Source organism: Pseudophryne corroboree, chromosome 5, assembly GCF_028390025.1.
Source record: "Pseudophryne corroboree isolate aPseCor3 chromosome 5, aPseCor3.hap2, whole genome shotgun sequence".
Lineage (NCBI taxonomy): Eukaryota > Metazoa > Chordata > Amphibia > Anura > Myobatrachidae > Pseudophryne > Pseudophryne corroboree.
This window is the reverse complement of record NC_086448.1, coordinates 317,242,285-317,268,433: the sequence shown is the minus strand read 5'-3', so window position 1 is coordinate 317,268,433 and position 26,149 is coordinate 317,242,285. Positions and strand designations below refer to the sequence as shown.

General features: G+C 43.3%; 1 protein-coding gene across 1 annotated transcript in view; it reads left to right on the top strand.

The window, feature by feature from the left end:
* Window positions 1–14,521, top strand: part of TBX20 (T-box transcription factor 20) — a 49,502-nt gene extending 34,981 nt beyond the window's left edge. Inside the window, exons 7-8 of the mRNA XM_063924887.1 lie at window positions 12,793–12,902; window positions 13,122–14,521. Coding sequence (XP_063780957.1) covers window positions 12,793–12,902; window positions 13,122–13,462 — 451 coding nt within the window. The 3' untranslated portion in view covers window positions 13,463–14,521. The remainder of the gene's footprint in view (window positions 1–12,792; window positions 12,903–13,121) is intronic.
* Window positions 14,522–26,149: the final 11,628 nt, after the last annotated feature.

The window sequence follows — 26,149 nt, the reverse complement described above, 5'->3', positions numbered from 1 at the left end:
CACAGGGCTCCAGGATTGCCTCATAATCTTGCCCCCCCCCCCCCCCCCCCGAGTTTTGCACCACACTACGTCTGAAGAGTCTTCCGCTCCATCAGGGCCGCAGACCACATTTCCTGTTTAAGAGCCTCCACCAATGCATCTGGACAGTTCATTAACACGTTCATCCCTAAGATGACTGGAGGTAAATATTCGTTGTATGTAGTGGTGACCAGACACCCTTGCCGCTCCATGTTAGCCTTGCTAATAATAAGGTCAGCCTCAGTGATGTGCGGTGAGGTCAATGGCTAGGGAGGCACTGGCTTGCATCAGGGACAAATTTAAGAATCACTATTCTCCCTGCATACCTGCAGCTGCATCCCTGACTCTCTGCACCTGTACTGCCTGGCTGCTTACATGCCAGGTCTCACTTCAAGAGGCTGGAGAGCAATGAACCCCTGGCCAAGTGCCCTCAGTGAGTCTCTCTGAAAAGCGGGCTGCTGACCACCCTGGCTCCCCACTCAGCACTTCTCCCCAGCATCTACATGCTGGCTGCTGCCCGCTCCCCTCTTCTCCCAGGTGCAAACACAGGAATTATAAAGGGGGTTTCCCATTAAAAAAAGAAATAAAATTTTATATATATATATATATATATATATATATAAAAAAATAAAACCATTTGAGTGACCTGTATAACGTACCTTTATTATGTGAGGGCACCCAGCTTAAGTAATGTTTTTAAGTGGTAGTTAAAGACCTATTGCAGGTGTGATAACTATGACTACACCAATAACTGTTACACAATTTCTGCTTTCTGATAATACAGCCCATACCAGTTGTTAGTTTGTATTATTAAATACAAGATATACAGATAGATAGAAGATAGATAGATAGATAGATAGATAGATAGATAGATAGATAGATAGATAGATAGATAGATAGATAGTAGAAAGACAGTGGCACTCGATGCAGACTTGATGAAGTTTTAAATTACAACTTTATTAGTCCCATCGTGAACGCCTGTCTCTGATGACGGGGGTATCCCCGAAACTCCATTGGACTAATAAAGTTGTCATTTAAAACTTCACCAAGTCTGCATCGAGTGCCGCTGTCTTTCTACATGTCTATTTTGGCCCACGCAGTTGGCACTATGGAGGGCACCGCAGCAACAAGCAATTATATCCATTACTGAGTGCCGGGCTATTGTTCGATAGATAGATAGATAGATAGATAGATAGATAGATAGATAGATAGATAGATAGATAGATAAACTCATTAGAGAGAGAGAGAGAAAGAAAGATACTCATCCTTCTTAGTGGGATCTCTGGAATTTTCCTGAGTCAGGTCCTGCCTTTGAGCTGCATGCCATCCCTGTGCTCAGCGACTGTGATCAGCAGTCCCAGGGTTGACTGTGGCACAAATGGAGATGGGGGCACCCGTAAGTACTGCACTCAGCAGTTACACTGACGGCAGGTGGCCATACATATCATTGAGGGGGCGTGCCTTGAGCCCATGTCAAGGCACGCATGTCAGAGCTGCCTCCACTGGCACTTTTTTCAACGCAGTGAAATTGCATGAGGTGTGGCCACGCCCCAGCTCCAAGCAGATTCTGGTGCCGGAGGGAGGTGGAGATTTCACTGCCTCTCCTCTGTCTCTCTCTATGGGGGTAATTCCAAGTTGATCGCAGCAGGAAATTTTTTAGCAGTTGGGCAAAACCATGTGCACTGCAGGGGGGACAGATATACCATATGCAGAGAGAGTTAGATTTGGTTGGGTTATTTTGTTTCTTTGCAGAGTAAATACTGGCTGCTTTATTTTTACACTGCAATTTAGACTGCAGATTGAACTCACCACACCTAAATCTAACTCTCTCTGCACATGTTATATCTGCCTCCCCTGCAGTGCACATGGTTTTACCCAACTGCTAAAAAATTTCCTGCTGCGATCAACTTGGAATTACCCCCTATGTGCGGGGGAGTGCTACTAATTCATACCCCAATGAAAATAGCAGATATTTCCACTGATCTGTGTTATATCACAGATAAGTGGAAAAACAGCTATTTTCATTGGAGAATGACAGCGGAGGCTCTGCCTCCCCTGACTGCACGTCCCTGGTCAGCCTCCCAATAGCCGCGAAACTTGATTTTCTGTCCATTACTGGCCAATAGGTGTAACCAAGTATTCGGTGTGCTTACTATCTCGGATTCATCCCAGTGTCTCTGAATCTCTGCAAGTTGGATCATCGTCACCTGTGAGCCTGTGTCCAGAAGAGCAGCTACCTTTACTCTGTTAACTTGAATATTGAGGTGGGGACACTCTCTGACATATCGAGGCCACCACCCCGGCTTTGATGGACCTACTGATGCATCTCCCTTGCTTAGGGGTCGGGTCATTTAAAGCATCGTTGGAACACTGTCTCTCAATGTGCCCACTCTGCTTACACCATCTGCATATGGGTCTTCCTTGGGCATCAAATTGGTCCATGGGGCGTCGCCTTGATTCACGTGGCATATTGTCATCCTTTTCCGCCTTGATCGTGGCACCATCCCTTGCGTTTAGCTTCAGCCTGTTCCAGCCATATTTCTTTTAGCTCTTTCATAAACTCGTGTACAACACTGGTGAGTACCCCCACTTGGTCTTGACCAACTTGTAACTGTTGCACAGCAGTTCCTCTTGAGACAAAAGGTTCGGCCATCAGACTTAGTTGTGAGTCTCTGTGCATTCCACTCTCGAGTGGCCCCGACACAGTACCATACTCGACATCTGTATTTTGATTAAGGCCTAAGATGTCCATCATCGCCTCCTTGAACTCTGAAAAAGTGCAGACAGGGTTCTGACGCCTCCACATCCGCAACTGAGCTCTTGTTGCTTCCCCCTAGCTCCTTCTATAAGCAAGTTTATCATGGTCTCATCCACTTACTCAGTCTCTTTTGGATCTCTGGCCTGTATCGCCCGCATGGCTTCTTGTAGCCCCAGTGCGAACTCTGGTAAGGACTCATGTGGTTGTTGCTTCCAGGCATACAGATGACCTTTAACTCTGCAATTGTCTGTAAGTTGAAGATACCGGCCAACTTATTCAAGATGCTGTCAGCTGACTTTCGCTCTTCATCAGACCAGGATCTTACTTCCCGTAATGCTGCACCTTTTAGTTGCCCAATGACGACCTCCGCTTTTTGTTCCTCGTTAAGGGGGTACAGCCTGAACATAGATCTTAATTTTTCTTTAAATTCTTTAAAAGAACTTGAGCCAGCCAATTTAGTATCTCCCGAGTATATGGGAAGCCATGGGGCCCCAAAATAGTAAGGTATCGTGATTGGTGCAGGCTGTGATGTTGCAGCTGGTGATGACTGGCCGGGTGAAGCGGGTAGCCTCCTTCTGCCTATGGTCGATGCGGGCGTCTGAGGTTCCTCTCATTCCAACATCCTGAATCCTGTTCGTGGACGCCAAGTTGTAACAGGTAGGTACGATGGAGTGTTGATGCAGGTGCAGGTGTAGTTGTCGGTCAACATACCTGGATCCCCTGCCCGGAATCACCTCTGGAACCGGATCTCACTACTGGAACCATCGGCAGAGGAATGAGGAATCCCAACCCCAGAGCAATAAAGTGAAATTGGCCTTAGTGTCCTATAATATTCCTAGCATGCCAGCTAGCATGTATACATAAAGAATGTGACTTTGTTTACAATATACTTTATCACTTTAAAAATCCCTGAATGTTATCTTCCAGGAGGTGGTGGAGAGGTTTTTTGCAGGTTATGGGGCACTAGGCTGAAGCTTTGCCTAGGGCAATGGTTCCCAAACTGTGTGCCTAGGCACCCTAGGGTGCCTTGGAACACTTGCAGGCGTGCCTTGGATTGGTGGTCCAGGACCAATTCAAATTATTTATGATTAATGTAATAGGAGGCAAAACCAGTGCTGGTGGCTGTCAGTCATAGAATATGTGGACAAACAAACAAATCCTGTCCCTCACCACACTAAGGATGACATATAAACACAATTTACTCAATTTAATATTTCTTTCTATAGTTATCAATAAGAAACTTTTGGCTTAGGGGTGCCGCAAAAAAAATTCTGATACTCTAGGGTACCGTGATTCAAAGTTTGGGAACCACTACACCCTAGTACAGAGACCTTGCACCGCCCTACACACACACACACACACACACACACACACACACACATGCGCGCACACGCACACACACACACACACACACACACTCACTAGGGTACATTTTTGCCATAATCCAAGTAACCCACCACATTGAGTGTGGAAAGAAACCGGGGCAGCAGGTGGAAACACAGGCTAACACATGGACAACATAAAAGCTCCCATATTAAAATTTCTGAAAATGTGGTGCTTGTAGAACATTTTAAACCTGAATTTAATTCAGGTTGAAATTGTAAAATAACTTAGTATGAGAGCAGAATATTGTGCCATGAGAAATGGGTTATAGTAGGAGGTACATAGAGAACGTTTCATAAGTACTTTGAAGAATGCCATTAGTTTACTGTATGTATAAGGTATCACAGCATAGTATAATTTGTTAGTTGCAAATTACAAATTATGTATATACTGCATGGTTTTCTTAATACTGTTTCATTTTCAAATGTTTAACACAGCACTTCCCCTAAAAAGCCTTTAGGGAAAAATCCAAATCAGATCAATTGATCTTTAGAGACACAAATTCAATTAGTCTGGAGTCAGTTAGTGCACTAACCCACTGAGTAATTGGATTGCTTCTTGTAACTGATTAGAATCAGTTCTTATCTGAAAACAGCACATACGCATCTCTTCTGCAGGATATCTGATGCAAAAAATGAGCCTTTTTATGACATGATGACAGAAATTGCAGCATTCTGCTCTAATTGAATATTACTTTATGAATATATGTTTTATCTGACACTTCAGGAAGAAAATTTATGAGGACTTTTCACACAATTAAATTTTGCAAACTGTACACAATATAAGTCCAATTCTATCATTGTTTTAATTAAACATAAACTATTTATACAGTATGAAGCAGCTTTCCCAGAACCTTTTTCTATCCAAAACCATGTAGCTGAAATTAACCTTTTTAATGTATTCACTGATCTATACTGCTCAGTGTATTGCATTATGCGATCTTTGTCAATCTTCGCCGTGCCTGGGAGTCCCGATTCCCAGTATTCCGATGTTGGGAGGTATGCTACAGGAGGCATTACTACTAGGGGAATTGCATAGGGGGTACTGCATAAGAGGCATCACTCCTGGAGGCATAAAGGGCACTGCATAAGGGGTACTACCACTGTGGGCGTTGCAAAAAGGGCACTACCACTGCAGTGGGCATTTCATAAGGGACACTACGGCTGTGGGCATTGTATAAAGGGCACTACTGCTGGGGGCATTATGTGTATTAGTGGCACTACTACTGTGGGCATAGTGTATAAGGGACACTAATGTGGGCATTGTGTAAAAGGGGCACTACTGTGTGTCATAACCTGACTATGGGACACTACTATGTGGTGTAATGTGAATAAGGATTGTGCTACTGTACGGCGTAATTTGAATTGGGGATACTATTGTATGACCACGCCCCTTTCTTTTTGATACATCACTTTTAGATTACACTCCTTTTGCGACGCACACCTGCGGTGTGTGCAGTCCCTTTGCTTAACCACTTGCCTGGCATGGTCGCATCAGATGCAACCATGCCTGCAAGTGCTTTATCTGACCAGGTCACACAGGATGCGACCAGTCAGATAAACTGTGTTAGCAGCAGCAGGGAAGGGAAACTTCCCTCCGTTGCTGCTGTCAGAGGGACTAGAAGGTCCCTCTGTCTTCCAGCCCCCAGCCCCCGGTGTTTCCGTGCTGCCAATCATTATCACGGCAGGATCACCCTCTCCCAGCGGCAGAGAATAGCAGCCGCTGGTAAGTGTAAATCATCGTCCCCAAGCCACCCCCCCCCCCCCCCACACACAGACCCCCCTGTGTACCTGACAGCTGTCCGGTTCCCGATTGATGTTTTGATGTTTGAAAACAAATATTTAAAATAAATAAATAAATCTTTTTTTTTTTTTATTAACTAAAATCATTTTGGATAGAGTTAAATTCATGTTATTCACTTAAATAACTCCTAAAAAAAAAAGTTAATAGGCGCCAAGGAGAGGGAAGGGGGGGGGGGTGTGGGGGGTGAGTTCTACCATCTCTCTAAGACCAATTTAAGCACTGATTGCCACCTGCTGAAATCTAATCCTACAGGAAGGAATATGATGGGTGTCTTTTGCCAGGCCAACAGCCTTTAATGGGCACATTTTACCCGCCCATTAGCCTATACTTGGGGCCTTCTGCTAGCCCTTCATCACAACAGCTACAAAGGTATCCCAACTCTAATTGTCACAAATCACACGTCTATCTGGAGAGAGGGTGCAGCTGTCTGGAAAGTAGGAATTCAACCTAACCCATGGTTTGGAGGGGAGAGTACCTCAATATCTACTACAGCAATGTGGCAATTGACTGCTGATTAAACTCAGGCTTAAACCAGAGGTTCTCAAACGTGGTACTCAAGGCACCACAACAGCCCAGGTTTTAGGTATATCCCTGCTTGGCCACAGGTGACTTAATTAGTACCTCAGTCAATTTGATTTAACCATCTGTGCTGGGCCTTGGATATACTTAAATCCTGGACCATTGGGGTACCTTGAAGACTGCGTTTGAGAACCTCTGGCTTAAACAAATTACCCCTCAACAAAAACACAAAAAAAAACCCTTTCCATCAGAATCACTCCAATAAGCTCTTACAGATGGGCAGCATAAACCAAATTAACATACAATAACAGACCATTCCAACCCATTTATCACCAGTAATAAACCCGTGGCTGCCTTGTCATTCACAAGGCAAGAGCAGGCCAACCCATCATAAAGTGTAACTAGTAAGTTCATTAGCTAGATGAATGAATTAAGGACCTTATTCAGAGGTGGACACAGATCGATGCATACAGTATACAGTCAGATCTGCGTCCATCATCTCACATGATGGGGGCTGCCCAGCACAGGCCTACGGCCAGTGCGCGTGCGCAGACCACCCGAATGCACCTGTGGCTGCGTTTGGGTCTGAATGACCTCCCAAGTCTTTGTAATTAATGTATCTATTAATTATTATTTGAGTCAGGATTTAAGTCTATTAATTATTTAATTTCAATATTAAAGTATGATGTTTTTAATTAATTTACAATTATGTCCTCATACACCTATATGGGTGATTCCCATACTGTGCTGTGTACTTTTTCCTCAGGTTTGTTATATTTTCCTCAAATTTACATGTCAGTACACATTAGCTTCGAAAAAAATTGTCCTCAAAAACGTGTTTTTCGCGATTTTTTTATATTGCCGTTGATTTTTTTTAATCCTTATCCAGTTATACCCCATTTTCTCTGTACAAAAGATTTCCCTGTTTTGCGAAAAAACACATAGGATCCGCAAAAAGTTATGGACCTATGTATTTTTTGCGTACCGCGATCGGGGTAATGCATACTTATCAGGGATTTGGTCGATAAGTGCCAGCATAGGGGCTAATTGGATAGCCCCTGCTGTGGTAATTAGCAGTGGTACATTAAAGCGGCTAATAAGAAACCGCCCAAAGTGTACTAGCTACTTAGGATAAGATTTTTTGTTGCAAATTAATTGGTATAAAGTCACAGATAAAGCATAACGATGCTCGGTGTAGGTCACTCATACCACACCTGTCTTTTGCCTTTTTACACAGACTGCATAATTTTTCCTGAATTTTGCATCTTACTTTGCTTATAGTGTACTAGGTATTTAGGATTAGTATTTTTGAAGCAAAAGAATTGGTATAAAATCACAGATTAACCATAAGGATGCATGGCGCAAGCCACTCATATTTGACCTGTCTTTTGCCTTTTTACCCTAGATTGTGTACTTTTGATTCAATTTTGCATCTTTGTGCACCTATAGTGTACTGGGGGTAGATGTATTATAGCAGCACATACTGTGCCGCTATAGTGCTTTCTGCTTTGCCTCTTTACTGAGGCAAAGCAGTAATGTACACTGACAAGATGTATTACCATCTCATGTGCTGGAGTGGGGTAGAGTGCACAGTGCATCAGCTTAGTGCTGATGCGCTATGTCTCTCCTCCCAGCCGGCTCCAGTGGGCATGTGCAAAATCTCGCTAGCATTGCGAGATCTCCTGTGCAGCCTGGAGCCGGCAGCAGCTGCAGCCTGGGACAGAGCTGTTACTGCTGAACGGACAATGACCAGGGGTGGATTTAGGGGTGAAGGTGCCCGTAGGCACAACAGTAATGGCCGCCCCTCGCCTGCCTAATTTTATTATTTTTATTAATTGGTTATAAGCTCTCATTTGAATACAGTAGAAATATTTTGCTGTGTACTGGTACTTTTTGGGCTGACAGTACCAACACAAGCATCCAAGTGCCGCCCCCAAACTAGTGCTGCCCCTAAGCACGTGCCTCATATACCAAATGGGAAATTTGCCATTGGCAACGACAACTGCAGTTGTCGAAATCGATAGCTGCAGTTGATGGAAAGGTCAGTGTCACAATCTTGTATTTTGCTATCTTGTAGATAGCAACAATGATAAAGACAGGGGCACATAGTGCCCGACCCAACCCAGCCCGGGTCAGTAGCTTTCACACTACTGCTAGACCCGGGTCATTTAAGCTGTGCAAGGAAATTACCTGGATTTTGAAGCATGCCTGTTAAGTGTCGTCTTACCGCAAAAGGGTCCTATCGAGGATAATGAATGAGGTCCTCAGGTGGAGTCTTTTGGGAGGTGATATAGAGATGTGGCCACTGGTGGTCTGTGTTAGGGCTCACCATGGTGCATTGATCTGGTCTGATGTGTTTCTCCTTTATTCTGGCTCCTTGCTGGTTGCTGGTATGTGGGTACATTCTATAGCAATGGTGGCTGCAGTCATCTGGTTCCAGGGAGGCTTCCATGTTCCTTGTGGTGAGCTGCCAATTTGCTCTATGTGGTCAGTGGGCAGCTAGTCCCTGGATGGCTGCCGGGTGCTCCATTTTGTACTTCTGCTGTATCTGCCCAGAGTTCCAACCGACACCCAGGTTGCTTCTGGGTACTCGGCTCTCACGATACTGGTGGGTGTTTCTCACATGACACTGGCTGCAAAAGCTGGAGAGGGATTGCAAATGTTTATAGGAGTGATAGTAGGGGTAATGCAGAGTAATCCCAGTGGGATCCAGCTTTATAATGCCTTCCCCTGGGAGTATCACCCCAGCCTCAGGATCAACCAACGATCATCTGCTCCCCAGGAAACCTCAGGAACATCAAAGACAGCTGAAATTCACACACCAGCACCATCAAGTCACTATGGGGTATAGTGGTACAAAAAATATATACTTTCTTTGAGTAGGAAACTAGATTAAAGAGGTTTTGGTCACCAAGTCCATTATATTTATTCGTTTTGATGTTGCTGGGACAAGGAAGTATCAGTAATAACTTACCTGGTTGCAGTGGACCGTCTATTAAGAGACAGGCAGTATCCTATACCTGTCCATCTAACGCTACCAAACTAAACTATGCAGATGTACAGTATAAGCTAGTTAAACAGTGGTCATTTAATCCAGATAATGTTTAGCTGGGCTTACTTTCTTCTTCAGTACAAGGACATCCTCTTCAATTACAGAAGTTTATAGGATAATGAGTCAAGAGTAAGGAATCCTAAAATCCCCAGAGATTAAATTGTGTTTTACAATACATTCCATAGCTAAACTGAGCCTGTGCTGCTACTGAACATTCCACATGACAGAATGGCTAAAAAAACGTATGTAAGCAAACGGACTGGCAAACAATGTAGAAGTAAGAATTCATTTGATGCTTTACATGTGTTCTCAGTTTTGTTTTATTAACAAGATCTTTGGATCTTAAGCGCCTGAAGTAAAAGATACAATGATGGAATAATTCAAATAAGACAAACTATACAGTTTTAATAATGTATCACCTTTCTGAATGCATAGAACTTAAAGTCACTAATAGTGTATTTTTTTGTGCTGCACTACAAAATGTTAACATGAACTTAAATATATACAACTTTGGGGTCTATGTACTAAGCCTTGGAGAGAGGTAAAGTGGATGGATATAAATCACCAGCCAATCAGCTCCTAACGGCCATGTTATACTCTGTGTTTAAAAAATGACAGGAGCTGGTTGGTTGATACTTTACCTCTCTCCAAGACTTAGTAAATAGGTCCCTTAAACACTGATAACAGTGCTGGCGCTTAAAAATGCTGTCAAGGTTTATTGACAAATTATAAATTTATATTTGAAATGGTGGTGGCACTAACAAAATGGGCAGGATACATGATGGGGTCCTCGCAGCTTGCTGCCAGCCAGGTAGAGCTTGCTTATTTTTTGTCATTAGAGATATATTCTTTTTCATGCGTATATATCCTTATCCTTATATTGCTAAAACTGAAGGAAACTGTACAGTATTTTACTTTAACTCTATATACAGTATGTGGATATGAAACTATACAATTGAATGAGACCACATTTGTTGACATTGTAATTGACAATCCTTTATTGATTTATATTTGGTTGCTATGTTATTGTTTGTTTTTTCTATTAAAACAAAAAAATTAATAAAAACGATTGAATTAAAAAAAAATGGACAGGACAACCAAACACGCACACACAGAACCAGAAGTTTGAGTTCAACTCTTCAGTTTCAACAACCCAGCCATTCAGATGGTACAACCATTTCCCCTTCAGGAAAACTGGTTCACAACATACGCCCATGCAAGGAGGGCACACCCACTAAGCCTAAAATTTAACTTAAACAACCAAAATAGTGGGGGTGTTGTATGAAAAACGTCCTAACGGACGTTATGTGTCTGGGGGCGTATCACCACATTATCGCGGTGATACGCCCGCACCCGCCGCCACAATGTATTATTTAGTCCCCCGCCGATGTGGGAGGGCGTTATCTTACCTGTCCCGCGATAGTGCACCTTACACATCGGCTGGCCTGGTATCGCTGTTGCTGTGTTTTTGCGCATGCACCCTTTTGCCGTTCACTCTGCTCGCGGCGCTGGTGGCAGGAGGCGCATGCGCAATTAGGCTGTGTTGACATGTTTGTCCACAATTAATAAAGTTTTAGCCTCAAAATTGCAATAATAACTTTAAAAAAAACCCATCCCTGAATGCTGCTGCCACACATCGCCTGGTCGGGGGAGGCGAACCGGCGTCCTTAGGAGGCAAAAAGTGACAGCAGAGGCAATCATACATTGCCTCTGCCCTTCGTCTCCCATTCTCTACTGCGGGGAAGCGGTAAGCGGCGGGGGCACGCGGCTGTCAGTGCACACGGCGTTAACATGCCGTTCATACATTGAATTGAAGCGCTAAATGTGGGTTTTAAGTGCGCTGTGGTCAGCAGAAACCACAGCACACTTTCATACATCTCCCCCAGTATTCTTTACTGCCACTTGCACAACTAACACACACACACACACACACACACACACACACACAAACACACACAACAAAGGGAGGGAGAGTGGCAATGAAGAAAAGAGGCAGCTACTATACAGTACCTCACAACCACTATCAACTCCAAACACCTCCACACTATTGGCTACTCAAAAACTAAGATAGACTACCTTAAAGGAGAAACTATACTGACACATTTTAAAAGACTCAAAAACCCCACATGGTTTAATGTTCCTAAGGCTTACAATATTAGCCGTCAGTGGAACAAACTCCTGCACTTCAGATTTATATTACCTTAACTCCAGTTATTCTATTTTCAAAGTACTCCCTCTAGTGGTAAAATAATATATCTACATTAAATGTATTGTACAGTACATTGTGGGCCTAATTCAGGTTGGATCGCTATATGCGATCCAACCGTAAAAATTGCTAAGAGATGCGATACGGGCGCATACCCAGGGCCCGTCTTGATTTATTTAAGGAATTTACAATTTTAAACAAAGAGTGTTAAGTTTGTATTGTTTTATTGTTGGAATTACAGCTTATTCTCACTGTACATTTGTTAACTTTCACAATATTGCAAACAATTGGCACAGTTACTATTATTTAATCGAAAGTGCTGTCTGTAGCCTGAGACAATTATTGTGTGAAATCAGCAAATAATATTCTGTAAACCATGGACATATATTTTCTAGCTCTGACCTACCCCCGCTTTGCTACACTTGGATATCGGAGATGCAGCAGAACTTATACAGTTATTATAGTAATCCTAGAAATAGTTGTTATCCCTAATGGAAATGTATTCATATCCATTATTCTTTTATTATTCATTTCCATGTCTGGTGCGCCTTCATATGATAATACTTTTATTTCCTGTATTTCTGCAATTATACAATATTCTAGGAGAGCACCCCCAACAGTAGGATAACTAACACATATCGGAATGATAGAACATTTTCCTACGCAGAATATTCTTATTATTACTATATAATTGGCAGGGCTTTTCCAGATAATGGGCATATTTGGGCAGAATGTGTGGATTGGGAGTGTTGGGTTTGTGTGACTAAGGGGTGTGAGGTACTTGCCCAGGGATGATGTCGGGATCCTGACGGTCAGAATCCCAAAGGATCCCTAGGGTAAGTACAGGTGTTAGGGTTAGGCACTAGGAGGAGGGTTAGGGTTAGGCTGCGGGTCCAATAGGTTAAGAATTTAATTAGTATGAAAATTCCTCTTTATTTTCATTGGTAATAATAATACGTATGACAAGAATATTGTGATCACAATGGGTATTACATGTTCAATATTAAAATATATTAAATTTAAACCTCCATTTTGTTCATTTTTATTATATAGGGAAAGCGTGGAAAGCCTTATTCAGAAACATTCATATGCAAGATCTCCAATACGGACATATGGAGATGAAGATGTACTGGGAGAAGATGGTCAGCTAATACAGAGCAGAGGTAAAGATTAAATGAAAATGGAAGAAATAATAATTTTGTTATGTTTACTGTTTTGTTAACCCTACTAGCTTTTATTATGTGCATATTTAAACCGTTTGTCTATCACTTTTAACTCCACCTAAAACTATTTGTTTTAGATCTGGGAATTATCATCCGATTGGTTTGAATGCTTTATTGTGCTATTAATATATTATTTTGGTTTGTCTGTTTTCTTATTAGGATCAGCTTTTACAACATCTGACAACTTGTCCCTCACCTCCTGGGTATCCTCCACTTCAGGTTTCCCTGGTTTTCAACACCCACAAACATTGACAGCACTGGGCACAAGCACTGCTTCTCTTGCTACTCCAATCCCCCACCCAATCCAAGGGTCACTTCCTCCCTACAGTCGGCTAAGCATGCCACTTACACCTTCAGCCCTCGCCAGCACCATGCAAGGCAGTGGTCCTACGTTCCCCTCTTTCCATATGCCCAGGTATCATCACTACTTTCAGCAGGGGCCTTATGCAGCCATCCAAGGACTGCGACACTCCTCTGCTGTGATGACCCCGTTTGTATGACTGGCATGATGTGACAATATATATATATATATATATATATATTTATATAGGGAGCAGTTTGAAGTAACAAGGTCACGCACTATTGTATGGAACCAGGTGATGGACGAGAAAAGCACTAAACTTCTCCATTCAACTAAACTCCAGACAAAAAACAGCAACGCATGTACTGTATATATACTGGGAAAATACTTTCCTAAGAAAAGGCTTCTAAAACTCAAATGAACAAATGAAAACACTTCCCTCCAGCTATGTCATTACTCCATCCCCATGCGAGAAATTAGAAATTCTATCTCTAAAGTGTAAAGTTTAAAAAAATGTTTTGTCTGTTAGTTATTTATGCTTTCACACCTGTCCAGATAAATGTCTATTGCAGCTGTAATATTTCAACTGGAGTCGCATATTCAAGGAAATGGGCTTTAAATACAGTACAGTGCAGATAAGTCTTTTTCCCCTAGATTGCAATAATTCTCAGAGTGAAACGCGTCTGCTACTTTTTGACCTATTTTGTTACAAGCCAAATGCAAATTATTTATTAACAGATTTTACTGCATGCCTAACCATCCTGTGGATATAAAATGCCAGCACAACGTGGCTCCATGTTACTTAGGCATAGATCTTCTCAGTTTCTCCGTCGTGTGGCATTCATGAACTTTTGTGACATTTGAAGAGAAGAGGAGATAGAGAAATAGGACAGATTCTTCTTTTCCTCCAAAAAAAACTACAATGCCATTGGATTTTTTTCACAACCTAAACACATGAACCAGGAAATCTGTAAGACCACCGCCTGCACTTGGGTGCCAATGTTCAGCAATAACGAAAAACTTGTGTACAATGGTTTCAAATAACTATTTTCAAAAGAAAACTGTTCATTCATATTGATTTTATGGGCACAACTATCACTTTGTGGTGGATAAAATGATGCTGTGTATGTGATGTAAAAACTGCATCACTGTGAGATTTCTGCGGTAGCACTGTAGTGTGTTTTTAAGCCTTCAAGATACCGGAATTATGGAAACCCTTATCAACAGAAATTTCAAGTTGACACATATTCATATTGATCCTCCAGAATTGTATGTTTTTAAACTTTCTGAAATGTGATGTGTTGTTAAGCAGATTGTTAACATTATGTTTGATTTATATATTTCATAACTGTTAAAAAGTATATTTTATTATTTATTATCCATCTATTCATTGAAAATTTCCACACCTCATGGAATAACTAGTGTTTTCCAGACTCCATAGAAGATTCGTTTAAGAGATCAGAACTTATCACTTAAGATAATTCTTATAACAAAACAAGATACATTTTAAAAATGTTAAATATGATATGTGTACCGGTTCATTTTGGTAAACCTGAATGGAAATATCTAAGCTGTTCATATATTTATTTTTTCATAAGCCGCTGTTAGCTGGACCTGTAACCAGACTTTATTCCTTCTGATTGAACTACCTACATATCATGCTACCCATTTGTTCCAGAAAATATGGGTATTTCAGTGCATTTTCATTTTTGTGCCTGCTCTTTACTGGTAGAAGTTCCCTAGTGCTAGTGACCTATGCAATGATTTGCAAAGGGGGCTCTATAGTGTTGACAGACATGTTCAGCACATTTAGAAAAAAATACTTTGAAATTTAGATTATAATTTCTTTTATTATTCTTTATGACCAACAGAGTTAATATACAAAGAGAGAGAAAAGAGAGATATTCATCAAGCTTGCTGTACTATAACAATAGTCCTAAGAAGAGCTTGGCAAAGGTCATATTTTAAAACACTTTGAACTTGAAGCTTTACAAACAGCACTGTAGTTAATGGGGGACGGGGGAGGGGTAGAGGGGGCGGGTTTCTAATCTTTTTACTTTTTTCATCTCATTTATGATCTTTGAAAACATAACAAGATCTGAAATAAACATAGCAATTCAACATTCCTCATAAGTATTTAATGAGTGCAACCCTAATTTTAAAACAAGAACCCAAACTACTTGTTTATTCATTTTATTGAATCTTTTAATTAGAGATGTGCGATTCGGTTCAGTAGAAAGCCGAACCCACCGGAATTTTGCGGATTCGACAAAGTCATGCTTCTGATCTCACTGTTCATAAGTTGGATTTTAAATCAGAATTTTAGGTTTTGAATTTAAAAATACATGATTTTAGCTATTTTTATCCATTTTCAAGAACTCCGAAACCCAAGATTTAGATTTTAAATCCAAATTCTGAACCAAAACACTTGAAGGTTGTTTTACAAAACCCAAACATGACAATGAAATGAGAACCAAAACCAACAAACGAGACTCCGTGCACACCTCTACTTTTATTGCACTCAGTTTTGTATTAGGTATGATTTGGCATATCTTTAAAAAAAAAAGTTTTAAGTTTAACAAAATTTCACCATTACCAAAGAAAATAGTGCTAACTTCATTAAAAATATAAAAATTACTGAGCCTGTATCTACCGAAATGTAATTTTATTCCTTTTTATATACAGGTTAGTTGCTTGGTTGACAAGTTCATGAACTGAAAGGCTTTGTGTCTTTCCTATTTATCATTCATTTTGTGTTCTTTGATACAGATCAATTAACGCCTTTAAAACTGTAAAATGGAAACATATTCCAGACTTTCTTAAGAGTAAGGTAACCTAAATGCTATGCTCAGACACCAGTAACTGCATAGCTATATATTCACAAGTTTACTAGAGTTCAAATTCAGATACCTAACATTAAGTTGCTGTCAGTTGTGGAGGTGAGAATGACTGCTTAAGCCCTGCTAGAAAACTGATGTTCATTTTGAAGTGGCTATATAGAAAGTAAACTATGGCAATAAACTGATTGATTAATGTAATGGTGTTCATGGATGTACACATTTTACAGTCACCAAAAGAAATAAAAATAAAACGTAGGTCAGTCCATCTGTGTCAGAAAGGTGATTTTTTTTTCTAGCTACTCTAGGGGGATATTCAATTAGCCACGTGGCTTATTGTAAAAGGATAGCTTGAGCTATAACATCAGACACTATTCAATTTTAAGCCCATTTCTGTCCATGGTAAACCAATGGTAAATGAACGTTAACCCATAGGTTCTGGGTTAGGTGCCTAGAGCTATGGGTTAACGTGCTTGCAGGAGGTTGCAAGCAGAAACCTGCAATAAGTGCAGCCGGTGTGCTTACTGCGGCCAGCAATTAAATAGCTCCGGGCACTGCAACATGCCTATAGTAAGTCCCGCAGTTAGGTGAGTATGCCATTTAATGGTTTAGAAAGGAGACTACATCAAAACAAAGCACATACTCTACCATTTTAATCTATTAACAACAGAAATATCCGTGCCAGACATATTTATAGAACTCAATCTCATCCTATCGTTATCTAAACTTTTGAAACTGGATTTCACCTTTTTTTCTATGTTATTACTGATCTTTTTGGAATTTTGGTGTCATTTTGTTACCTCTTTGTTAAACATAATCTCTGGAACTAAATGTAATTAATACAAATGTATTTTATGTGAAAAAAAATACAGTTGTAATTGTCAAAACTTTATGCTGTGGCACCTGATGGAAATTTCTTTTTAAGTGCAATATATTTATTTCTGCTAAAAATGTTATATCAACATTATGTAATATTTGGAGCATTTAAAGTCGAATGCTACGCAAAAAAATGTGCTTAAATTCTATATATATAAAAATATATATAACATGAGAACATTGTATATTATTGCTGATGTGAGTGATTAATCATTAAAATATTTGTGTGTGTTTTAATACATTTTCCAGTATTATCTGTTTTCTGTGAAATAATGTCAAACCTATTAAGGGTACTTAGCTAAGGGTTCCAGTCTATAGAAAGACAGTTAAAAGATAGACAGTCATTAGGTAGACACCATATGGTCGACAGTCAAAAGATAGACAGGGTCAAAAGTCAGACAGTCAAAAGTCGACAGGGTCATAAGTCAGACACAAAAGAAAAAGTTTATTTTGTTTTTCTGTGGGGTTTTTTTACAACTTTTGCCTCATTTACTATCAATGTCACAAACTATTAGAAAATTAGACCAGATGAGGTGTGTTGATCAGATAACAGTAAGCAAATGATACTTCCCTCACAATTCCTCTGTCGTAGGGTTTAACATAAACTTCAGACAAACGGAATCCATATGTGGGAGTAAAAAGATTCCAAAAATGGTGTAGTACGTTCAAAATAAAACAATTTTTAATACAATCAAATGAAATTTGCCAATTTAATAATTAAACAGATAATGTAAAAATGGTAATAGATGGAGGTTTACCAGAAATTGGTATAATAAAAGCCTTAAATAATGCCTTTAAGATGTATCTCGCTGGTGTGTATATTGCAGAACAAACATCCCAATGCGTAAAAGTAAAGGTGGAGGTTTACCAGATTCTCAAGAGGTATGTGTTTATAAGATGTCAACATTGGGAGATACCGGCTCCGGAACCTGTCTCCAAAGTCCACATAACTCCGTCCGTCTGGTGAGTCTCCCTTTAGCAGTAGTTTTCCTGTCATACAGTGCACTGGTAAACCCCCATCTATTACCATTTTTACATTATCTGTTTAATGGTTTAATCGACAAATTTCATTTGATTGTATTAAAAATTGTTTTATTTTGAACGTACTACACCATTTTTGGAATCTTTTTCCTCCCACATATGGATTCCGTTTGTCTGAAGTTTATGTTAAACCCTACAACAGAGGAATTGTGAGGGAAGTATCATTTGCTTACTGTTATCTGATCAGCGCACCTCATCTGGTCTAATTTTCTAATTTCACGCTATTATCTTGGTATCGGGGTTACCTTCTGACCAGCTTGTTTGCAGCTCATCAGTTCTTGGCACCTTAGCACTTTTCCGTCACTATTAGCATTGTCACAAACTATTACGTTTTAGTAAAGTTGTGGCGAGCGAAGCAAGACACCGAGCCCGAAGCGTGGCGAGCGGCCAAATTTCACCAAATTTGGGTTAAAATGTTTAAAAACACAAAGGAAATTTTTTTTTGTGTCTGACTTATGACCTTGTCTGACTTTTGACTGTCTGACTTTTGACCCTGTCTGACTTTTGACTGTCTGATTTTTGACACTGTCTATCTTTTGACTGTCGACCATATGGTGCAATACCACACCCCTTACCTAATTATTAAGGTTACTTATGCCTTACAATCCTGACTTAGGTAATGCTTACTGGTTGTTCTTGTCTTATATAGAGGCCTTTCCAGGGTAAAAGGCTATTTAACACATTCTCAGAATGGCAATAACAGATGAAAATCATTACAAAAGTACTTTATTTTTGAATACATCATTTTTGTTATAGCTAAAAGGTTTTGAAATTCTTTAACATTTTTGTTATATAAAACAATTTAATGCACTTGGTTTGAGTGCTCAGCTAAGCTGTTTATGGGTTGGACAGTGGAACAGAGCTCTTGAATCAGGACAATTGGGAGGTATTTGTGGGTAAACGGAAGGGTAGAAGGTATTGAAATTGAAGGACTCAAAGATATACACAATTTTTCCTACACCGCTAAGGGTTTACTGTTTTGCACAGAGCTACAACACTGGAAACATGATCAGATGAAGTGCGAAGTGTATCAAATACAGTCAAACCTCCAAAAACTGCAATTTTTGGTGGTTTAGTGCAATACATATGGTTCTGATATGTAATAAAATGGGCAGCAGCAGATAGCTGAGATATCAGACTGCCGGTACAGTAGTCCCCATAGATTTCTATAGTGCTGCTATGTGCCAGAAAAGCAACACCATCTATAAATGGCATTGCCTATAGAAGCCACAATGAGTTCTCAGAGAGGAATCCAAGGGATCCCTCTCCTTGCTCCTGCGGCTTGCATATGCATGCATACCAGCATTAATAAATGTCAGCATGCATGCAATAAGGGGTGGGATGCATCACATAGTATATGTGATACATGATACTTCCTGCCTGAAATCTCCAGCTCACAAGGAAACCTGTAATATTTGCTTGAATCTCAACCAGAAAGCAGCAAGTGATGATGATGATGATGATGATGATAGCAGCAATAATTTGCAAAAACTTTCTGATCAATTGAGAGATATGAAAGCTGTTCATGTTATATCATAAGATGTTCTATTGATGTGTATAGAAAGTGTGCATTGTGTGATACATCAGGGAAAAACCTGAAAGGAAAATCATAATTCTTCTCAATGAAGATAAGTCCTCTTGCCCTTATTCCTGTGAACGTACAGCTATTCAAGAGAGATCTTTTGATGTAGAACATCATGATGGTGTAACTGTAGATGGTATAGGCCAGTGTTTCCCAACCTCAGTCCTCAAGTCCCACTAACAGCATATTTAATTATTATAAATATAAGTGGCCAGAAAAGGTTAAACTTCCCATAATAAACAAACAAACAACCAAACATAATAGAACCAGCAGGTGACAGAACCGTACTTTCTTAGCACACATTCTCCCACCTCATGGTACGGCGCCTGTCTCTTCTCCCTGACAGCTACTTTCTGGTCCAGTGAAATAATTAATATAAAAATATATACTAGGCGCTGACTGTTCAGGGGACCTCTTTTATATATATATCTCCTATATATTTGCCTTAGTCTGTGACTCTGTGCCCGTAACGCTGGGCGGAGTCACAGGCACAGATCTGGGTGGCTGGATGCAGGGCAGGAACAGTCCCCTCCCTCTGGGACTGCTGCCCATCTCCCCCCAGCCGCCCCCGCACTATGCCCGCCCCGCTCCTCCTGCTCCGCACCGTGCTGCTCCGGGCTCTGGGCAGTAGAGCGGCCGCGTCCGGCGCTCGGCAGCTCAGGAAGGGAGCTCGCTGGGCCGGGTCCCGCCTCTCCATCCTGCTTCAGCGGCTCTGGGACTGGCTGACATCCGAGGCGTTCCGGCAATCTGTGCTGAGCTGCGTGCTGTGCGTGATGCGCCTGGCCCGAAAGGTGGGTGCTCTGATCCAGGACACTGCTGGGGATTTGGCAGACAGTCATATGTGATACACAGGGACTGGGAGACAGTCATGTGAGACAGGGACTGGGAGACTGTAAGGGACCGGGAGACATCTGTGAGATAGTCATATGTGATACACAGGGACTGGGAGACAGTCATGTGAGACAGGGACTGGGAGACTGTAAGAGACCGGGAGACATCTGTGAGATAGTCATATGTGATACACAGGGACTGGGAGACAGTAAGGGACCGGGAGACAGTTATATGTGATACACAGGGACTGGGAGCCAGTTATGTGAGACAGGGACTGGGAGACTGTAAGAGACCGGGAGACATCTGTGAGATAGTCATCTCCTATATATTAGCCTTAGTCTGTGACTCTGTGCTGGCCGTAACGCTGGGCGGAGTCACAGGCACAGATCTGGGCGGCTGGATGCAGGGCAGGAACAGTCCCTTCCCTCTGTCCACCCATCCCCGCCCAGTCCCCTCCCCATCTCCGCCCCTTCCCCTCTCTCCCCCTTCCCCGTACACTCCCTGCTGCACCTGGTGGTGACACTGCAGCCGAGAACTGTAAGCGGCGCTCTCACCGCTGCCTGCCGCACAGTGTGGAGGAGAACCAACGCTGACAGCCGCACCCGCGGCACACACACCACCCAACACCTCCACCCGCCGCACACGGCCCGCGCCAACCACAGAATCCACCCCACCCAACCACGGCACACGGCCCGCGGCATCCCGCACCCTCCCACCCGCGGCATTCGACCAACCCGCGGCACTCCCTCCCCCACCCGCGGCACCCCTGCCCACCCACGGCACACACCCCTCCCCCACCCGTGGCATGCACCCCTCCCCAACCCGTGGCACGCACCCCTCCCCCACCCGCGGCACCCCTCCCCCACCCGCGGAACGCACCCCTCCCCCACCCGTGACACGCACCCCTCCCCCACCCGCGGCACCCCTCCCCCACCCGCGGCACGCACCCCTCCCGCGACACGCACCACTCCCCCACCCGCGTCACGCACCCCTCCCCCACCCGCGGCACCCCTCCCCCACCCGCGGCACGCACCCATCCCCAACACGCACCCCTCCCCCACCCGCGTCACGCACCCCTCCCCCACCCGCGGCACCCCTCCCCCACCTGCGCCATTCCCGCCCCCACCCCCCGCACACACCCCTCCCCCACCCGCGGCACTCCCACCCCCACCCGCGGCATTCCCGCCCCCTCCCCCACCCGCAGCACCCCTCCCCCACCCGCAGCACACACCCCTCCCCCACCCGCTGCACTCCCGCCCCCTCCCCCACCCGTAACACCCACACCCCGCAACACCCCATGCCCCTCCCCCACCCGCACCCCCCTCCACCCCTATACCAACCTCTCCCCCCGCTACACCCTCCACGCCACCCACCCCTCCCCCACCGGCAGCACCCCCCCACCTCCCCCACCCCACACCTACCTCTACCTACACCCCCCCTGCACCCTCCACCCCACCCACAGCATCCACCACATCCGCACCCCCCGCCCCTCTCCCACCCACAGCACCCACCTAATTCGCCCCCCACCCGCGTCACACACCCCTCCCCCACCCACGGCACTCCCGCCGCCTCCCGTAACACCCACAACCAGCAAAAGCCACCGGCCCAACCCCAAAAACCCCGCATTACCCCCATACCCACCTCTCCCCCCTGCAACCCACCACCCTTCCCGCGGCATCCACCACATACGCCCCCCACCCGTGCCACACGCCCCTCCCCCACCTAAACACCCACGGCACCCACAGCATCCTTCACATTCGCCCCCCTCCCGCGGCACACGTCCCTCCCCCAACCCCGGCACTCCTGCCCCTTCCCCCACCCATAGCACCCACACCCTCACCTCCACCACCCGCAGCACTCCCTCCCCCAACCGCAACACCCCTTCCCCACCCGTGGCACCCACAGCACCCACCGGTATTTTGTTTTGTAACACCTTGCCTCTCTTTATCCTCTCCCTACCACCCTGCCTCTCCCTATCCTTTACCCATCGCACAGCGTTTCTGTACATTCCCTCCCCCCCCCTTCCCCCCTACGCCTCTCTCTTTTCTGTATGCTCTCTATATTGCCCTGCATTTCTGCATCTGTTCTCTACTGGCCTGCGTATGTACAAAGGAGTGCAGGGGTTAATGGGGCATAGCCACAAACGATGGTGTGAAGTGCGCCCGTAGGGCGCGATGTATCGCCTAGTATATATATATATATATATATATATATATATATAAATTATTTATTCTGGATATACTGCAGCCTCAAAAAAGGAGATCACTGATTCTCCAACCAATCAAATAGACAAACGACTGACAAATGCTGATTTATATACCGGAATGAAAGCTATACCTTAAACACACTTTACATACTTTTTACGCTGTTAGCGTACAGAGTCCCGTATCGTGTACGGACTTTGCGTACAAACGCCACGCTGACGGTACAAAGTACACACAGTGCGTACACACCCAATGAATACACTTTAAACCTTATGCAGCAATGCAGTGTGATGCTATTACACTTTAAACCTTATGCAGCAATGCAGTGTGATGCTATTACACTTTAAACCTTAGCAGGGAAAGAAATACACGACCCCAGTCTGTAGTTAAACCACTGGGTTCCGACACCACAGCGTATTATTGCTGAAAGGGGGTTACAATACAAACAATACAATACAATATAACAGAGTAAATGGCTACAGTCAATGTTACATACGTGAGTGGATTCGCTTGCGCAACCTGGTCCGGTCCTCGGTCATCTGATAGATAACGTTGTGAGCCTTGTGTCTGACCAGGCCTGCTGCAGGCTCTCTTTATTCACTTCATCCAAAACATAACACAATGGATACTGTAATCTCTTTGTCCATTGGACACAGGGATGGTCATTTACAGTACAGGAGAGGTCATAGGTCTGTTTGAATAGGTGGGCGATGTCTATTTTCACTGCTCTTGTGGATGGTCTCCTCTGGATTCCCGCCGCATACATAATGTACAGTAAATACAGTTTATATTTATATTCTGCTCCTGCACATAACTATCCTCAGGAACATGCGATCTTTCTCAAACCAACACCGGAATGTTACCCTTAAAATACCCTTCAGCTGGATACCAAACACCACCTTATGACCTTGTTCTGTCCCCTCCTATTCTGTAAAGGTGAATCCCTTTGTTCTGTTACCATTTAAACTGTTGTTACTTTCTGATGTGTTGCAGGGATACTATGTGTACATTATGCACTATTTGGATTAAATATGTAATGTGTTTTGATAGCCTTCCGTGCATTCACAAACTCTACCATAAATACTCATACCACGCGCTAATGCGCAGGACCGCGGGAGCGACCATACACAAATTGCGAATATGCGCACGCACAGCAGAGCAAGTATGCGCACGGAGGCCACCTGTGTGTAGTTTGTGCATGATGTGTGTACTGCAATATTTTTCGACTTTGACAGTCCACCCTTTGGCAGTCACCAATAACTGCCACTATCTAATCACTAAACAGAAAAATATCTACTCAATATCTACAGAAGCTTGGAGTTGTCAGAGGAGAATTTTAGGTGGGAAATGTATGACCTAGTGGGATAGTAAAAGTATGTATGTCTGAGGGACATGTATCATCGTGCCGTATATGTTCTACATAAGCTTCAAGATATTGCGAAGTATACATTAAATCCTTCTCATCCCGTATTAAGGGTCTGTAAATGGGCCAACAAACACTACCGAGCTCTTTTTGGCTTCTTGTTCCAACAAATGGGGTGCACATTTAGTTGATGATACATGGAGGGGGAAGTGTATGTGAGTGCTAGTATGTGTGAATATCACCTGTCGACTATGTGTGTCATTAACTGGAGGTTGCAGAGATGAAGATAAGACACATATATAAAATACAATCACATAAACATTTTGGGTAGGGCTGATGTCTTTTTCCGGATGGATGTAACTGGGCAGAGGGGGAGACAAAAGAAAAATGGGAGAACGAAACAGGCCATGAAATTCATTTGCAATCCTTATCATATCACAGTCTCTATGGATGGGTCGTAAACTAAATCTGCTGCTGTAACAGTACCCTTTCTCCTTAGACTCATCCATTTTGTGCCGTGCTTGCGCCGCGTCAGAATTCGAACACACCTAAATATCAAACCAATATTTATGACGCCTCCCAGGATACAAAGGAGAAACTTCCCTACACTCATGATGACATTTTGAGCCCACTCTCCTAAACCTGAGAACCAATTGCGTGGAATCAGTTCCTGCTTGTAAGCTTGTAACTCCCTTCCCGTATACCTGAAGGTGTCGTCATACATCTCAGTGATATTATCTATCAAGTTCGCTAGCGCATGGATATACCTATAATTTATAATTCCTCTGGCAGTACGGGTGATGTCTAATGCGAGAAGGAATTGAATCCTGGTGGATTCGTGGATCAAATCAGAGGCTGCGTGCTCTGTCCTATCTATGAGGTGTCTCTTGATGATGTGTTCATAGTGAGTATGAGTATAAGGAGCCTGAGCACTGCGGTGAACGTCTTTCATCTTATCATGGGTTATGGTCATGACCTCTGGCAGTACTCTCCCAATATAACACAATCCCTCTGAGCTCAGGGGGAAGCCACTTGCACGCTTTCCTCCCACATATGAAATAGGCATCATCTGGAAGGACATAGGGGACAAAATATAACATCACCATATTGCAAATTTTCCCATTAAAGAAACCAATCCCTAGTTCTCCCATCTGCTCAGTACAAGTGTCGGGCTGGATAATATGAGCACAATACCCTGGCGATACTTTTCCAACCCACATGGTCTTGCTTCCACGAGTATACCTATACCGTAAATACCTCCCACTGTTGGCTATTTGGCGTACAAATTCAGAGTCTATGGGTATCCTATCAGCTCTGTGTGAAAAGGTCATTGTCTGGTTATTCCACGTCACTTCCCAATTTCCCGGTTTTCGGTAGTTGGAAATATTAAAACACAATAAGGACCTGTCTACATGATACTGGTGGAGATTCAAACTAGGGGGCCTAGAGATATTGAATTTCTTGTCCACCGGTCTCCCACCCCATAATTCGAGTACCTCATCTATTGCTAAAGGGTACGGTACTAATCCTGACTTGCTCTAAGCTTGAGGTACCTGTGAGCACACCCAGCATTCTGTCTGGTTTAAGACCACCCACTAGTGAGTGGTAATCACTCAACGGATGATGGTCCATGTCGATATTAAGGTTGGACTGACATCTCTGGATGCACCCATCCTCAACTGTATTCTCACAATTCCTACAAACACAACATTCATCAGAAAATAACCCCTCACAGTGCCTCCGAGTTCCCTGACTACCAGAGCGCTTACTGATGCTAGCCTTTACTTGAGCGATGTGCCGCTCCTCAGATTCTACAAATTCATACTTTTCATCAGAACCCATTCCAGATCCCTGCTCGACCCCTCTGGGACCCTCACCAAAACAAACTGTCTTGATCAAAACCAGAATTACTAATAGAACCCTAAACGCAGTCTCTTGTGATCGATCCATTTCATTTAGGGAAAGGTGGAAAATAAGAAGGTGAAAAGACAGGGGGAGGTGATAACAAAGAATGAAACTACAACCGTTCTAGATCTGTGCTCTGATGCCCTTCAACAGTCCTGCCTCTCAACCTTCCCGGAACAGACACTCCAGTGATACGAGGTTCTCTACACTCTGCTCTTTGTCACGAGTTCTCTCCGGGTCAGCGACC